Here is an 18,836-nt window from a genome sequence, read left to right as displayed (position 1 = left end):
GTCTTCTGCATCATCAGTGAAAAGTGCAACTGCCTTAGAATCAGAAATCCTGGGTTAAAGGTTTACATGTAATTAAGTTTTACACATAGTTCCATAGATATTCTGACAGTGTAAAAGAAGATGCCTTCATTATGTTTGTGTCCATTATGAACCATATTATGTTTCTCATATGTCAAATTAATGTTTTCATTAAGCTCCTAATTGTCTTGAGAATAATACAATTATGTTATAATTTTGTGTTAAATGTAAACATTTTAAAGAAAATCCAGTTTTTAATATACATGTTTGGGCATATCTTCATTTATCAAAATAATAGTGAAAAGTCAAAGTGTTAAGTTTGCTCAATTGTGTCTGACTCTGTGACCCCATGGACTGTAGCCTGCCAGGCTCCTAAATCCATGGGCTTCTACAGTCAAGAATACTGGAGTGTGTTGCTTTTTCCTTCTCCAGGGGATCTTCCCAACCCAGGGATTGAACCCAGGTCTCCTGCATTGCTGGCAGACTCTTTACTTCTGAGCCACCAGGGAAACCCCCAAATATTAGTAGTTTCAGCTAAAAGGAAAAAGTTGTGCCTCTCTCAAGCTCTGACAAACTTTAATCAAAATGCAGTTATTGTATATTTATCTTTTATAATATAAATCAACCAATATATCAGTATACCATTTCTACTCTTTATACACTTTGATCTTTAGTTTTCTTTTTCATTGAGATAAAATTGAACAATGAAAATTATGTTTTGAGAGGGAATTGCTCAGCCATAAATCAAATTCTTTGTAACTATGAGATAGAAAATAGGCTGGTAGTTTGAGATAGTACAACAATACTAAGAGGAAAATATAAGCTTGTGAAATAGATTTCAGTCAGTCAGTTCAGTCGCTCAGTTGTGTCCGACTCTTTGCGACCCCATGAATTGCAGCACGCCAGGCCTCCCTGTCCATCACCAACTCCCAGAGTTCACTCAGACTCACGTCCATCGAGTCAGTGATGCCATCCAGCCATCTCAGCCTCTGTCGTCCCCTTCTCCTCCTGCCCCCAATCCCTCCCAGCATCACAGTCTTTTCCAATGAGTCAACTCTTCGCTTGAGGTGGCCAAAGTACTGGAGTTTCAGCTTTAGCATCATTCCTTCCGAAGAAATCCCAGGGCTGATCTCCTTCAGAATGGACTGGTTGGATCTCCTTGCAGTCCAAGGGACTCTCAAGAGTCTTCTCCAACACCACACTTCAAAAGCATCAATTCTTCAGCACTCAGCCTTCTTCACAGTCCAACTCTCAAATCCATACATGACTACTGGAAAAACCATTTAAATGCTTCTAAATCACTAAATCTCGCCAAAACTGGATTCAGTTATTTGATGATGTAAGTGTAAATGAATCAGTAACGTTTGGATTTGATTTTTTTTTAAGTTGCATATGATTACTAAAAAATGGAATGCTGCCTAAAACACATTTTGAATTTTAGTAATCATTTCTAGAGTTATGCTAGGAATTATGCATATTCCTTTAATAGTCATATTTGGTAAAGAAAGTTTATTTCTTTAAGTTCTCAGAATTGTAAACAAAAGGTCACTTTGAGTATAAAGTTAAGGAAATTAACTTGGAGAAACAAAAATTCCTGTATATTTGTATAAGCAACAAGTCAGCCAATAACTAGTCAAGCAAATTATATTTTAAAAAAAATACTATGCTGATTTTTTGATTTAGCAGGTTATTTTTCATGTCATTTGTTTTCTTTAAAATGCTATATGGGACCTCCCTGGCAGTCCAGTGGTTAATATTACACACTTCCAATGCATGGAGTGAGGGTTCAATTCCTGGTCATGGAAATCCTGTTACATGTATTTCTTTATGGTTAGTATATATAGTCATTATACAAAAGTGTTTATGTTGGAAAGAAGAAAAGTGATCACATGGATTTCTTACAATCATGCAAAGGTAACAATTATTAATAATTTAACATTTTCCTGTTTTTTTCCCATGCGCATTTATACCATTGAGATTCTATAAAGAGATTTTCATTCTGATTGTTTTTAGTTAATATTTAACATAAATACCTTTTCACATTGCTAAACTTTGAAATATTTTTAGTGGTTACATAGTACTATATTGCATAGCTGTACTGTGGTTTGGTTTTGCATCCCCCTGTTATTGAACTGTTTCCAATTCTCCTATCTTATAAATATGGCTATGATGAAAATTACACACTGTCAGGGAACGTTTAATAGGAGGATTCCTGTGTGCTGTTTTCTATTTCTCATAAATCCTCTGTTCCTTATCAGTTCTTGGTAACAGGAATGAGTGTTTATTGGTTCTCTGCGTAACCCAGGGAATATTAGCTTCTTTCTCTTTCACTTTCTTATCGTCGACTCTGGACCACCAGGTTCCAGTCCATTAAAGGATCGCAACAACACACAATACTTTTCTTAGTATTTAAAGCCTTCTCTGTGTTTAATAAGACCAAGAAGAGCATGTAAATTACTTAATCCAAGAATAAAAATATTTGTCAGTCTCTTGATGCAATCATTTTCACCAAAAATATTGTACTAATTTGCATTCATATTAGCAATGTGGATTCTTAGGTCTTCCTCAAAAATAGGCAATATGTTTTACTTCATTAAAATTTTTATCTGCTTATAAATCTATTGATCTTAGAACTTTCATTTTTATTTACAGAGGCTATAATGATGAATGAACTCTTTGTTATTTTCTATTTAATCTCTTATGCTAGAGAATATTCTCAAAGATAAGGAACAGATTTTGCAGATTTATTGACTAAGCTGTGAGGGAGAAAAGATGTATGAACAGAGCATATCTTTATATTTATTTGGGTATTCTTTAATTTCTTTAAATAGTGTTTTGTAGTTTTTAGAGAACATGTTTTGGACTTCTTTTGGTAACTCATTCCTAAGTATTTCATTCTTTTTGATATTGTTGTACACAGAACTGTTTTCTTAATTTTAAATTGTTCATTGCTAGTGTATAGAAATACAATTGATGTTTATATATTCATCTTGCCCAGTTATGGTATAGTTCAAAATGATACTCTGTTTTCAGTATTTTTATGCAAATTGGGAGCTGGTTTAAAAGTACTGATCAGACTCGGGATCCATCTCTTTGGCCATTCTGTAGGTGAGGCTGGGTTTGCCCATCAGAAAACATGCTGTTGGCTTTTGCTCTTTTTTGTTGTTAGTAACCACTGATGCTTAGTATTTAAAACTGTTAACCTCAGTTGGGTTTGAAAAAAGGTGATATTCTAATTGTATTACTTCTTTTTCATTCATTAGCTGTAATGATTTCAATAAAAAGAATTTTCTGCTTACCTACTCCTAGGTTGACCATTAGTATTTTATACGGGAAAGCCAGGATAAATTCTTTATTTAATTTAATTTATTTTTGACTGTGCTGTGTCTTCATTGCTTCACCGGCTTTTTCTCTCGTTATGGAGAGCAGGAGCTACTCTCTGGTTGCTGTGGACGAGCTTCTCATTGCAGTGGCTTCTCTTGTTGCGGAGCATGGGCCCTAGTGTGTGTGTGATTTAGTAGTTGTGGCATGTGGGTTCAGAGTTGCGGCTCCTGGGCTCTAGAGCACAGGCTCAATAGTTGTGGTGCATGGGTTTAGTTCCTCTGAGGCATGTGGCATATTACCGGATCAGGGATTGAACCTGGGTCTTCTGCATTGGCAGGTGGATTCTTTACCACTGGAGACACCAGGGAAGCCCAGGATAAATTCTTTATCTTTTCCCGTACATACAATTTTCAATATGACAAACTGTTTTCATTGTCATTTTCAGAAGATACCTAGTTTGTTGGTTTACTTTTAAAGTATTATTATAAATTTACATATTTAAACATTTTTTATAGAATTTAATCCATTGCATTTCTTCTCTATATTAAAATTTGAATTGTTCCATATTTGGTCAGTGGGAACCCCTTCATGTTGGCTCCTGCACCCATCTGTACAGTAGCAAAACTATTTTCACTTAAATTAGAATTTAAAATAATATAATTTATATTGCTTGGAATCCAAAAATTGTGTGTTTATTTTACTGCTTAATATTTAATTATTTTATTCAAAAATGTCTAAATGTATTTCCTGTACAGGGCCTCTGATTTAGGAATGTCTCAAAAATAGCTATATATAGTCTTTGAAAACATGACTTTATACATGTACAATAATTTATATGTAAAATAATGGAACGTAAAAACAAAGTCTTTTGAGCAGCACAGATGATTCTCGTCTACAAGGAACATGCTTTTTTGCTTTTTTATGTAAAGTTCTTCTCATGTATTGTTTTCCTTATGTCATTTGGTTATTTATGTTCACTTATAGCTCACCAAACTTCTTTAAGACAATTATTTTTAATTCTTTGTTAGGTAGAAATATCTCTGTTTCTTTAGGACAGTTACTAGGGTTCTAGTTTAGTTCCTTTGGTTGTGTCAAGTTTCCCTGCTTCTTTATTTTCCTTGTTGCTTTTGTTGGTGTCTATGCATTTGAAGAAGCAGCACTTCTTCCAGTCTTTGGATGGAAAGTACTTTACCAGTCAGTCTAAACAAAGATTCTAGGTGGGCTGGCTGATGAGGTTCACCGGTGTTCAAGGGTCTGCAGCAAAGTCGCTTGCTCATTTGACTCTCCTTTCCACCCTGGGAGATCTGTGGGCCAAAGGGATCTCTCTTGGGATTACACTCTGATAAGTGATACAGGTGAAGTGAAGCTACTCTTACTCTTTCCTACTTTCCAATCCTTTTGTTTTGTTTTGTTTCAGTGCTCCACTCAGTGCTGTTACCTCTCACCTGGAGTCCAGAAATCTCATGAAGGTATTTTCTTCTGTGGACAGTTATAGAATTGGCGTTACTATGTTAGAGCTAGAACTTCCTATCCTACCATCTTCTTGATGTCACTCAGAATTTTTTCTGGTACTTCTTTTGGTGGAAGAAATATAATTTGGCCCAGCCCTGCCTCAAATACATGAGATATTTAATTTGAATTCTGTTTTTTTTTTGGGGGGGGAGTTGTATGTTTATTTAGAAAATGGTTCATGAAGTGAAGCAATTTGTTTCTATTTGCACAAGTTCTAATCTGGTAATTAATAACAAATGAGAAAGAAAACCATTCTTTTTTTCCATTAAAAATGTTCAGCATTTTTTTTTTTTTGGGGGGGGCATCACTACTCAAAGATTCCTTATTAAAGCAAGTCACAGTAAGTGGGCTCCTCTATAGAAAAATCACCTTTGCAAAAACATCTATGGTTAAGCTCTTACTCTTTCATTTTTCACCCAAGGAATGTTAAGATCCTAAAAATTACCATTAACTGGTAATGTGTATAATTTTTGACAAAACCTAGGCTACTTTGAATGATTTGTTGAAGCTACCAGGCATATTTTTATAGTAAAATATATACTTGTGGTGTTGTGGAATGGTTAGGAATCAAAATGTATAGGTCATGTCCAACTGTATCAAATTAATTATTATATCCCCTTTTCTCTCCCCCCTCTTTAAACATAACAGTACTATGGGATATTTTAAAGATAAATTATGGCTAGCTAACAAAGTACAGAGTCTGTAAATAGCAATTTTGAAACTTACACTTCCAAAGTTCTTTTAACCCTTCTTAAATATATTTGATTATTTCAGTGTATTTCACTTGCTGTGATTTCAAAGGTCAACCTTATATGATTTTTGGTACATAAGGCTTGTATCAAATGAGTGTTCTTGATCTTTCCTTCAGTATATTTAAAGCAGATCATTTTCCTTAACTGTTAGCTTGTTAAACAGCAGGATGTAAATAGGCAGTTATATGGAACCTCTGTCTTCACCATTTAAAAACAGGATGAATAATTAAGAAATTTGGCTTACGTCACACTTATCTCTTTAGTTCATGGTTTCTTCATCTGCCAAATTAATATAAACAGAAGCCCACTGTGTTCATTTTGGAAAGAGAAGGTACATTTTATACAGGAGCTTATATGTGTGATATCTGTTGGACAAGAAACTGATTGTATTTCTCCTTTCAAGTCCTTTCTTCTCTGTGTTCCAGGTGAGAAGGAAAGTTGACTCATTGTTCTTTGCCATTTTGAATAAGCCTACTACCTCCCACAGAGTTGGGGGAGGAAGCAATTTGCATCTTGTGTGCTCATCTTCTCCTGTAAGAACTCCAAAATTACAATTTGCTGCTGAACAACCATTGACAGGGGAATGCTGGATCCCACCAAAAAGATACCCCACATCCAAGGGCAAAGGAGAAGCCCCAGCAAGATGGTAGAAGGGGAAAAACTGCATTTAGAATCAAACCCCATACCCACCAGAGACACTTGGAGGGCTAAAACAAACCTTGTGTGCACCAGAACGCAGAAACCCCACAAGGACTGGGCCAGAACTGTGTTTGAGTGTCTCCAGTGGATGTACGGCTCACCAGTGGACTGCTGCAGGGGCTCTGGGTGCAGTGTACCTGGGTATGGCATAAGCCTTCTTGGAGGAGGTCACCATTAACCCCACCATAGAACCACCAGAACTTCCACAGGACTGTGAAAACAGACTCTTGGAGGGCACAAACAAAATCTTGTGTGCCCCAGGACCCAGGAAAAAGGAGCAGTGACCCCACAAGATACTGACTCAGACTTGCTTGTGAGTGTCCAGAAGTCTCCAGGGGAGGTGTGGGTCAGTGGTGGCCTAGAAAAAGTCAGTTTTCATTCCAATCCCAAAGAAAGGCAATGCCAAAAAATGATCAAATAACCACACAATTGCACTCATTTCACACACTAGCAAAGTAATGCTCAAAATTCTCCATGCCAGGGTTCAAAACAGTACCTGAACCTTGAACTTACAGATGTTTAAGCTGGATTTAGAAAACGTAGAGGAACCAGAGATTAAATTGCCAACATCTGTTGGATCACTGAAAAAGCAAGAGAGTTCCAGAAGAGCATCTACTTCTGCTTTATGACTATGCCATAGTCTTGACTGTGTGGATCACAACAAACTGTGGAAAATTCTGAAAGAGATGGGAATACCAGTCCACCTGATCTGTCTTCTGAGAGTAGGTCAAGAAGCGACAGTTAGAACTGGGCATGGAAAAACAGACTGGTTCCAAATAGGGAAAGGAGTAGGTCAAGGCTGTATATGTCACCCTGTTTATTTAACTTATATGCAGAGTACATCATGCAAAATGCTGGACTGGATGAAGCAGAAGCTGGAATTAAGATTTCTGGGAGAAATATCAATCATTTCAAATATGCAGATGAAACCACCTTATGGCAGAAAGTGAAGAAGAACTAAAGAGCCTCTTGATGAAAGTGATAGAGGAGAGTGAAAAAGTTGGCTTTAAACTCAGTATTCAGAAAACTAAGACCATGGCATCCAGTCCCATCACGTCATGGCAATTAGATGGGGAAGCAATGGACACAGTGAGAGACTTTATTTTCTTGGGCTCCAAAATCACTGCAGATGGTGACTGCAGCCATGAAATTAAAAGACACTTGTTCCTTGGAAGAAATGCTATGACCAACCTAGACAGCATATTAAAAAGCAGAGACATTACTTTGCCAGCAAAAGTCCATCTAGTCAAAGCTATGGATTTTCCAGTAGTCATGTATGGATGTGCGAGTTGGATTATAAAGAAGATGAGCACAGAAGAATTGATGCTTTTCAACTGCTGTGTTGGAGAAGACTCTTGAGAGTCCTTTAGATGGCATGGTGATCCAATTATTCCATCCTAAAGGAAATAATATTCAAAAGCAGAGACATTACTTTGCAAACAAAGGTCCATCTAGTCAAGGCTATGGTTTTTCCTGTGGTCATGTATGGATGTGAGAGTTGGACTGTGAAGAAAGCTGAGCACTGACAAATTGATGCTTTTGAACTGTGGTGTTGGAGAAGACTCTTGAGAGTCCCGTGGACTGCAAGGAGGTCCAACCAGTCCATTCTGAAGGAGATCAGCCCTGGGATTTCTTTGGAAGGAATGATGCTAAAGCTGAAACTCCAGTACTTTGGCCACCTCATGCGAAGAGTTGACTCATTGGAAAAGACTCTGATGCTGGGAGGGATTGGGGGCAGGAGGAGAAGGGTATGACAGAGGATGAGATGGCTGGATGGCATCACTGACTCGATGGACGTGAGTCTGAGTGAACTCCGGGAGTTGGTGATGGACAGGGAGGCCTGGTGTGCTGTGATTCATGGGGTCTCAAAGAGTCGGACACGACTGAGTGACTGAACTGAACTGATAATCAAAAAACTAGCCTTTAACTAAATATTGTTGATACGTGTCTAAAAATAAATATGAAGATATAAAATGGTTAAAGGAAGCTTCCAGATAATAAGGAAAAAAACAACCAAATAGTTCAAACTACATTTGATCTTTGATCTACTACTGGCCACTCTTGACAAGTAGTAGTATATTTTTCTGTTTTAGATGGCAAAAGTTTCTTATAATCAACAAAACTATCTCACTCAAAAGCCTACTTATTTTTGCATGTATACTTTTTCCATGCTTTGAATATATTTTTAACAAGATTTCACTTCTGAAAATTAGATTTTCTCATGTATCTTGTTACTAATTGCTCTGTTTGTTTCCAGGCTATATGAAGATTATAGTATTTTCCTATAATTATTTACTATGTTTAAAACCTCACAATATATACTGTGTCTTCTTTTGAGTGCAACAAATTCAGCTCTCAAAACCAGAGTAATAAAACTATCATGGTATCTTTTGTACTCAGAAGACTAATAGATCAACCAACAATCATACATCAGTAACTCTTACTTTACAAAAGGAGGGAAACTAAAGATAATTGTATATGTTTATAAAATCATACCATAATTTTAATTGGCTCAACACTACTGTCAAACCTGTCTTGTTTGCCAAGCCTAACATATAAGAAGAGATGACAAATCAGAAAGAGCTAATTTTTTCCTATAGTAATTATATGCAAAATAAATAGTTTAGTATATTTGTACTTTTTAGGATGAATAGAGAAGTCAAATTAATGTACAAAGATAACCATAGTGTGCAAATATCAATAAGTTGATGATAAAGAGTTAGTTTCTAGGCTTAAAATAGCTTGCAATTGATGAAAATTATTAACACACAATTTGAGGATAAATTAACAGACCCTGGAGACTTGTTAATGATCTCACTGTCATTAATATTAATGCTTATAGATGTAGACATATTTCTTTTTCTTTAAGATCTCCAAGATTCCTGTCCTGTAAGAAAGTGGCTTTCTTTCCTATCTGACAGTCTGGGAATCTATAAGTCATAGACAGGAACCAAGGAGTATATTGTGGCAACATTTCCATATGAGAAAAATATTCTTTGTCCCTCAATTGACTTACCATGCCTAAATAAGATTTTTATTGAAACTATGCAAATAAAAAGTCACCGAACACACTAAAGGCATTCATTGCTGCTGATGCTACTAAGTCACTTCAGTCGTGTCCGACTCTGTGCGACCCCATAGATGGCAGCCCACCAGGCTCCCCCGTCCCTGGGATTCTCCAGGCAAGAACACTGGAGTGGGTTGCCATTTCCTCTTCCAATGCATGAAAGTGAAAAGTGAAAGTCAAGTCGCTCAGTTGTGTCCGACTCTTCGAGACCCCATGGACTGCAGCCTACCAGGCTCCTCCATCCATAGGATTTTCCAGGCAAGAGTACTGGAGTGGGGTGCCATTGTCTTCTCTGAAGGCATTCATTAATATGTACTTATTCTCAGAGTGATCTTTTACTAAATTGTTAAAATATCAGGTTATCTTTAATAGGTGGCTTCTCTGTTCTTATTTTGTTCATTATTATAATAGCCATAGTCTTTTAATACTATAATCAAAAAGTGATTTTTGCTTTTGATTCAGCCTTGCCTAAAGACCCCTTCTAAAGAAACATTAAAAAAAAATGATGACTTCAGTAAAGGAATTGATCACACACTCTTAACTACTGATTCTATAAGGAATAGCCTTTAGCATAGAGCTCCCAGGAGCAGAAAGGATTTCTAGCATTCCTGGTATATATGCATATAACTATGTGATAATAGACTTCCCCAAAACTCCAAATCAGACAAATAAGAAGCAATTACTTCAGACTAAATGACTCTAGAGAGAAAATTTAATTGTGCTTAATGTGTTGTTTTTTTTTACTAAGTAATAGAATATTTACTTTTCTTCTTGATCTATCAACCTTAACAGGCTATCCTATTACGAACAGTAAAATTCTTTAAACAGTTTCTTATTTAAGCCCTTAAAATACAAAATAAACATAATTTGAAAAATTTTAAGATGATTTTGTTTAATTCAAAGGTACATTATTGGTTCCTGTTGGCAGAACTGCTCAGAACAATGGCTAAATATTAGGCAAAATGCCTTTAGTGTGTTCTGTGACTTTTTATTATAATATAATTATTTGCATAGTTTCAATAAGAATCTTATTTACTAAGGCATGATAAGTCAATTGAGGAACAAAGAATATTTTTCTCATATGGAAATGTTGCCACAATATACTCCTTGATTTCTGTCTATGACTTATATATTCCCAGACTATCAGATAGGAAAGAATGCCCCTTTCTTACAGGTCAGGAATCTTGGAAATCTTAGAGAAAAAGAAATATGTCTACATTTATAAGCATTGCAGGTAGATTAGTAGTGATACACTGGTTGTTTTCCAAAGGCAAACCTTGTAATAAGTGATTAACTTATGGCCCCCAATTCTTTACAAACCCTTCAGAAAGAAATTAAATATCACACTCTAGTTTCATATGGTTCACATTAATCACATTAATAGGAACATTTTTGGTTATTAATTACAATACAATAAAATAAAACCAGCCAAATAAACAAAACATCACATTATTGACACTGAATTAGAAATAGCTATACAAACAGCTTTGGTCAAAGTTCCACTTATGTAGGAAGGATATTTGACCAGAAACGGGCTGAGAGTGCAAAATAGATCCTTGCTCTGCTGCCTTTTTTATCAAGCACATGATATAACAGTTAGAAAAAAAGGAATTCACATCCTCTTAAAAGGATAAAGCAGAAACATTCTTTCAGAGCATTTTCTAAGTAAGTAAAACCTTGAGCCCTTTTGCTAAGTTGCTATCTCCCTGACTTTTGAAATACTGATGACTGGAGATATACGATGACCTTTGGCCCTGGCGGATATAAAAATCAAGTGCGCAAACTGCTATTTTCCCACCTTGAACAGAAAACCTATAACTGTGGTAATATTTATGTTTCTTTGTTTTTGGTTTTTACTTTCTCTGTGTGTTTGGCTTTCTTTTGATAGCTACTTATACTGAAGTCATTTTGTAAAGCATTGCCAGAGAGGGGAAAAATATTTTTAAAAGCTTGTGTCCCTCTGAGTTTTCCTTCCCCAGAGATGATGTGGTGAGTAGCGCAGTATCACCTGCAGATGGAGCAGGAACCAAAAAATTTCTAGTGGTTCAACTGAAATGTTTTACTGTGAGTTTGTCTAGTTTAGTTCTATAAATCTGCTTAACATATTCACAGTAGATCACTTATGCTTTATTTCTGCATCTTTTCACTGAATTTATTTCAGTAAAATTACTTGCTAAAAATAGTTGCTCAGTTTGAATAAGATCCTTAACAAATGTTAGATCCATCCTTGTTCAAATGATGACAATATTCACTTTGTGATCTTTCTGGGAAACATTTTTTTTTAAAGACAGTTTTCAATTTTCCAGGATGTGATTCCAAAATAGCATGATTTTCAGTTGTATAGAAAAAGAGCCAGTAAGAAAAATGAGAGGTTGTCAGTGATTCTTAATCCCTTATGTACACTAAAATCTTTGAAAGTAGTATTAGTATGTTCTGGATTCAAAAGGAATCTTCATGGGAAGAAAGGATAATCTGGGGGACTACACTGCCTCTCAGTGGTTCATCTAATATTTTCCTCAATGACAAAATGTTTTATAAAATAAAAAATCTAAGTTCAGTTAAAAATAAAATAAAATAAAAAATAATATAAAATAAAAAATCAGTTCAGTTCAGTTACTCAGTCATGTCCGACTCCTTGCAACTCCATGGACTGCAGCACACTAGGCCTCCCTGTCCATCACCAACTCCCAAAGTTTACTCAAACTTACATCCATCAAGTAGTTGATGCAATCCAGCCATCTCGTCCTCTGTCATCCTCTTCTCCTCCTGCCTTCAATCTTTCCCAGCACCAGGGTCTTTTCCAATGAGTCAGTTCTCGGCATCAGGTGGCCAAAGTATTGGAGTTTCAGCTTCAGCATCAGTCCTTCCAGTGAATATTCAGGACTGATTTTCTTTAGCATTGACTGGTTAGATCTCCTTGCAGTCCAAGGAATTCTCAAGAGTCTTCTCCAACACCACAGTTCAAAAGCATCAATTCTTCAGCACTCAGCTTTCTTTATAGTCCAATTCTCACATCCATACATGACTACTGGAAAAACCATAGCTTTGACTAGATGGACCTTTGTTGGTGAAGGAATGTCTCTGCTGTCTAGGTAGGTCATAGCTTTTATTCCAAGGAGCAAGTGTCTTTTAATTTCATGGCTGCAGTCACCATCTGCAGTGATTTTGGAGTCCCCCAAAATAAACTCTGTCACTGTTTCCATTGCTTCTCCATCTATTTGCAATGAAGTGATGGGACCATGCCATGATCATGGATGCCATGATCTTAGTTTTCTAAATGTTGAGTTTTAAGCCAGCTTTTTCACTTTCTTCTTTCACTTTCATTAAGAGGTTCTTTAGTTTTTCTTTGATTTCTGCCATAAGGACAGTGTCATCTGCGTATCTGAGGTTATTGCTGTTTCTCCTGGCAATCTTGATTTCAGCTTGTGCTTCATCCAGTCTGGAATTTCACATGATGTACTCTGCATAGAAGTTAAATAAGCAGGGTGACAATATACAGCCTTGACCCACTCCTTTCCCTATTTGGAACCAGTCTGTTGTTCCATGTCCATTTCTAACTGTTGCTTCCTGACCTGCATACAGATTTCTCAAGAGGCAGGTCAAGTGGTCTGGTATTCCCATCTCTTTCAGAATTTTCCACAGTTTATTGTGATCCACACAGTCAAAGGCTTTGGCATAATCAATAAGCCAGAAATACATGTTTTTCTGGAACTCTCTTGCATTTTCAACGATCTAGCGGATGTTGGCTATTTGATCTCTGGTTCCTCTGCCTTTTCTAAATCCAGCTTGAACATCCCGAAGTTCACAGTTCACGTATTGCTGAAGCCTGGCTTGGAGAATTTTCAAAGTAGGAGGTACATTTATTGACCTATTATTTTCACACTTACGTCTTCATGGGTAATAATGTATGCAAAGCTGTGTGAGCACTCAATGAGAAATCATTTTCAGCAAGTAGAGTAGGGTTGGTATTTCTTTTTTAGGGTTGGCATTTTTCCCTTCCATAAGAGGAAAATGTTTACTCTTCATTAAATGTTTTGAATGCAACCACCATAATTTTTTCAGGTTTAATTTAGTAGCAGACTTGACTAATAGGAATTCACAGTTTCAAGGCTAAGATTAAGTAAAAATTAATGAACCTGTTTAAAGTGTTATGGTTAATTCAAAATTGTTCGTTTAATCCCTAAGTTTTGTCTGACTGACTCTTTTGCCACCTCATTGACCGCCAGCCAGACTGCTTTGTCACTGAGATTTCTCAGCCAAGAGTACTAGAGTAGATCTTCCTTTCCATCTCTAGAAGATCTTCCCAACCCAGGCACTGAACCCATGTCTCCTGCTTTGGAGGCGAATTCTTTACCACTGAGCCAACAAGGAAGCCCAAGGTTAACTCACCTTAACATAAAACATAATCAAAACACCAAATCAATATGTTAATGTGTAAATGTAGCCGTGATTAAGTAAACAAGTACTGAACTTGTTTACTTGTTAGGTCAAAACAAAACAAAACAGAACAAAAAAACACTCACTACAACACCGAGAAGAAAATTCCGAAAATTTTGTTAGGAAGAGAATGTTTCTTACTGTTACGTTAATTATGGTTTGAAATTTGCACCCTGGGTAGTGTGACGTGAATCTAGAAGTCTGCTTTTGATTGGTTAAAGTGAGTTTTATTGTTTATTGTTCAGCGTAAAATCTTCGATAGTGTTCTAGGGTGGACCAGTGGGCAGGGTTTAACCATCCTGGCTGGTTAGACCCAGTCATAGTGAAATACAGTATACTAATTAGATATGATCCGAGCTCTAAGTGGAAACTCTTTTATCTACTGAGGGCGGCTCAGCCTGCCTGCCCAGGGCTCTTTTGCCCCCGCCTGGTGGCCCTCAGGCTGCTGCTTGGCCTCCTCCACCTTTGGCCGAACCAACGAGAGGACACCGCCTGCATCTAGAGCAGCCTGGAACGTAAAGGAGGGGCTCGCGAAAGTGAGAGGAAAGCCGGGTGCGCTTGCGCTTTCGGCCATTGAACCATACCGGACGTGGAGGAAGATGCTTTCAGAAAGCAGTTTGTTTTTGAAGGGTGTACTGCTCGGAAGCATTTTATGTGTCTTGATGACTATGCTAGCACATATTAAGATTGATTATGGAAAGAGAACGCACCACCATGAGCGTCACCACCTACAAGCTCCTACTAAAGAAGATATCTTGAAAATTTCAGAGGATGAACGCACGGAACTCAGTAAAAGCTTTCGGGTATACTGTATCATCCTTGTAAAACCGAAGGATGTGCGTCTCTGGGCTGCCGTGAAGGAAACGTGGGCCAAACATTGTGACAAAGCAGAGTTCTTCAGTTCTGAAAATGTTAAAGTGTTTGAGTCAGTTAACATGGAAACTAATGACATGTGGTTAATGATGAGAAAAGCTTACAAATATGCCTTTGATAAATATAGAGACCAATACAACTGGTTCTTCCTTGCACACCCCACTACGTTTGCTATTATTGAAAACTTAAAGTACTTTCTGCTAAAAAAGAATTATTCACAACCTTTCTATCTAGGCCACACTGCAAAATCTGGAGATCTTGAATATGTGAGTGTGGGAGGAGGAATTGTCTTAAGTATAGAATCAATTAAAAGACTTAACAGCCTTCTCAGTATTCCTGAAAAGTGTCCTGAAAAGGGAAGGATGGTTAGAGAGGTATCTGAAGATAAGCAACTTGCAGTCTGCCTGAAATATGCTGGAGTGTTTGCAGAAAATGCAGAAGATTCTAAAGGAAAAGATGTGTTTAATACAAAATCTGTTGGGATTTTTATTAAAGAGGCAATGACTAATCATCCCAACCAGGTGGTGGAAGGATGTTGTTCAGATATGGCTATTACTTTTAATGGGCTGACATGTAATCAGATGTATGTGATGATGTATGGGGTATATCATCTAAGAGCATTTGGGCATGTTTTCAATGATGTGTTGGTTTTCCTACCTATAAATGGTTCTGACAATGACTGAGAAGTGAAACAAGAATATGTATATTAGTACCGTGTAAGACACATGTTGTCATTATTTGTGGTAAAACTATATACCCAATACAGCAGTGTTTCCTTGGTTTTTTTTTTTTCCTTTTTTCAGTTTGGTGACACTGGTTTATTTGCACATTGAAGTTTAGTAGTACATTTTCAAATAGGGTGAGGTTTTTGAAACATGAAAATTTTATGTGTTGGGAAGAAATGTTTTAAGAATGATAATTTTAGAAATAAAGGATATACTTATAAATAATGTAGTATTTTATGTGGTAAGTGTATTATAATTTATGTGGTAAATTCTAAATTATGAATATTAGAAATCTGTGGCACATATTTTTGCTGATTGGCTATATTGGTATATGTGCTGTGCTGAGTTGCTCAGCTGTGCCTGACTCTCTGTGACCCCATGGACTGTAGGCCTCCAGGCATCTCTGTCCATGGGGATTCTCCAGGCAAGAATTTTGGAGTGGGTTACTGTGCTCTCCTCCAAGGGATCTTCCCAACCCAGGGGTCGAACCCAGGTCTCAGGCATTGCAGGCAGATTCTTTTATCATGTGAATCACTAGGGAAGCCCCAGAATACTGGAGTGGGTAGGCTATCCCTTCTGCAGAGGATCTTGCCGACCTAGGAATCCAATCTGAGTCTCCAGCATTGGAGGCAGATTCTTCACCAGCTGAGCTATCAGGGAAGCTCTATATTGGTATATAGAAACATGGAAATGAATTGTAGTGCTTTGATGACTTAGCCGAAATGAAATCCTTAAAGGTGTACTCAAGTAGGACTCAATGGTGGTGCTCCTCAGTACTCATGTCTTACCTTCACAGATGTCAGGCTCTTTTATTGTCCTGTGTTGTCAGCATCTGGAGGCAAAGTCCTAAATCAGTTTTGAAGTGTACTGTGGCAGAAATTATATACAGAGGTGTGTACTGTTTCAGAGGTAGAAAATCATGTTTTTTGTTGTTTGGTCACTCAGTTGTGTCTGACTCTTTCTGACCCATGGGTTGCAGTACGCCAGGCTTCCCTGTCCTTCACCATCTCCTGGAGCTTGCTCAAACTCATGTCCAGTGAGTCAGTGATGCCTTCCAACCACCTCGTCCTCTGTTGTTCCTTACTCCTTGTGCCTTCAGTCTTTCCCAGCATTGGGTCATTTCTAATGAGTCAGCTCTTCGAATCAGGTGGCCAAAGTATTGGAGCTTCAGCTTCAGCATCAGTCTTTCCAATGAATATTCAGAACTGATTTCCTTTAGGATTGACTGATTTGATCTCTTTGCAGTCCAAGAGACTCTCAAGAGTCTTCTCCAACACCACAGTTCAAAAACATTGATTCTTCAGCCTGCAGCCTTCTTTATGGTACAACTCTCACATCCATACATGACTACTGGAAAATCCATAGCTTTGACTATATGGACCTTTGTTGGCAAAGTAATGCCTCTGCTTTTTAATATGCTGTCTAGGTTGGTCATAACTTTTCTTCCAAGGAGCAAGCATCTTTTAATTTTATGGCTGCAGTCACCATCTGCAGTAATTTTGGAGCCCAAGAAAATAAAGTCTGTCACCATTTCCATTGCTTCCCCATCTGTTTGCTATGAAGTGATGGGAATGGATGCAGCTATCTTCATTTTTTGAATGTTGAGTTTTAAGCCAGCTTTTTCAGTGTCCTCTTTCACCTTCATCAAGAGGCTCTTTAATTCCTCTTCACTTTATGCCATAAGGGTGTTGTCCTCTGCATATCTGAGGTTATTGATATTTCTTCTGGCAATCTTGATTCCAGCTTATGCTTCATCTAGCCTGGCATTTTCCATGATGTATTCTGCATAGAGGTTAAATAAGCAGGGTGACAATATACAGCCTTGCCACACACCTTTCCCAATTTTGACCCAGTCTGTTGTTCCATATGGTTCTAACTGTTGCTTCTTGACCTGCATACAGGTTTCTTAGGAGGTGGTAAGGTGGTCTGGTATTCCCATATCTTTAAGAATTTTCCAAGTTTGTTGTGACCCACACAGTCAAAGGCTTTAGTTTAGTCAATGAAGCCAAAGTAGATGTTTTTCTGGAATCCGCTTGCTTTTTCTGTGATCTAACAGATGTTGGCAATTTGATCTCTGGTTCCTCTGCAAGAGGAATGGTATGCAGAGGTGTGAAGTATTTCAGAGGTAGGAAATCATGTTTTTGGGTTTAACTAATCTGATATTTAGAAGGATGAGAGCTGTAGGAAGTGATGACTGTGATTAACCTGAACATGCCAGTTTGCCAGATACATGGACATGTTCAGTCCATTTTAGTTTGTTACTGCTGTTACTAATGTTACCATAATAGATGAAATCAATTTCTTAAAAAGAAAGTAGGTTTTGATTAGAAGGAGAGAAGTAGATGTTATTTAGGCAGTATCTAAGCACCTGTCTGTTGAGAAACCTATATGCAGGTCAGGAAGCAACAGTTAGAACTGGACATGGAACAACAGACTGGTTCCAAATAGGAAAAGGAGTCCGGCAAGGCTGTATATTGTCACCCTGCTTATTTAACTTATATGCAGAGTACATCATGAGAAATGCTGGACTGGAAGAAACACAAGCTGTAATCAAGATTTCCGGGAGAAATATCAGTAACCTCAGATACACAGATGACACCACCCTTATGGCAGAAAGTGAAGAGGAACTAAAAAGCCTCTTGATGAAAGTGAAAGAGGAGAGTAAAAAAGTTTGCTTAAAGCTCAACATTCAGAAAACAAATATCATGGCATCTGGTTCCATCACTTCATGGGAATTAGATGGGAAAACAGTGTCAGACTTTATTTTTTGGGCTCCAAAATCACTGCAGATGGTGACTGCAGCCATGAAATTAAAAGATGCTTACTCCTTGGAAGGAAAGTTATGACCAACCTAGATAGCATATTCAAAAGCAGAGACATTACTTTGCCAACAAAGGTCCGTCTAGTCAAGGCTATGGTTTTTCCTGTGGTCATGTATGGATGTGAGAGTTGGACTGTGAAGAAAGCTGAGCACCGAAGAATTGATGCTTTTGAACTGTGGTGTTGGTAGAAGACTCTTGAGAGTCCCTTGGACTGCAAGGAGATCCAACCAGTCCATTCTGAAGGAGATCAGCCCTGGGTGTTCTTTGGAAGGACTGATGCTAAAGATGAAACTCCAATACTTTGGCCACTTCACGTCAAGAGTCAACTCACTGGAAAAGACTCTGATGCTTGAGGGCAGGAGAAGGGGACGACAGAGGATGAGATGGCTGGGTGGCATCACCAACTCAATGGACATGAGTTTGAGTGAACTCCGGGAGTTGGTGATGGACAAGGAGGCCTGGCGTGCTGGAATCCATGGGGTCATAAAGAGTCGGACACAACTGAGCGACTGACCTGAACTGAAGCAGCATACAAAGGGAAAATCTGAAAAGCGTGGTCACTGGGAGGAATTCAGACATTTGAAGGTCAGTGGAGGGGGTGTGTATG

At 37.7% G+C, this 18,836-nt stretch overlaps 1 protein-coding gene across 1 annotated transcript; it reads left to right on the top strand.

The window, feature by feature from the left end:
* Positions 1-14,068: 14,068 nt before the first annotated feature.
* On the top strand, positions 14,069-15,609 carry LOC133254707 (C1GALT1-specific chaperone 1-like). The gene has a single exon (XM_061428886.1). It carries the CDS (start codon positions 14,409-14,411, stop codon positions 15,363-15,365), a length of 957 nt encoding a protein of 318 aa, XP_061284870.1. The 5' UTR covers positions 14,069-14,408; the 3' UTR covers positions 15,366-15,609.
* Positions 15,610-18,836: the final 3,227 nt, after the last annotated feature.

This window comes from Bos javanicus, chromosome 1 (assembly GCF_032452875.1).
Source record: "Bos javanicus breed banteng chromosome 1, ARS-OSU_banteng_1.0, whole genome shotgun sequence".
NCBI lineage: Eukaryota > Metazoa > Chordata > Mammalia > Artiodactyla > Bovidae > Bos > Bos javanicus.
The sequence above is the reverse complement of the archived record's forward strand: the minus strand, read 5'-3'. Positions and strand labels throughout refer to the sequence as shown.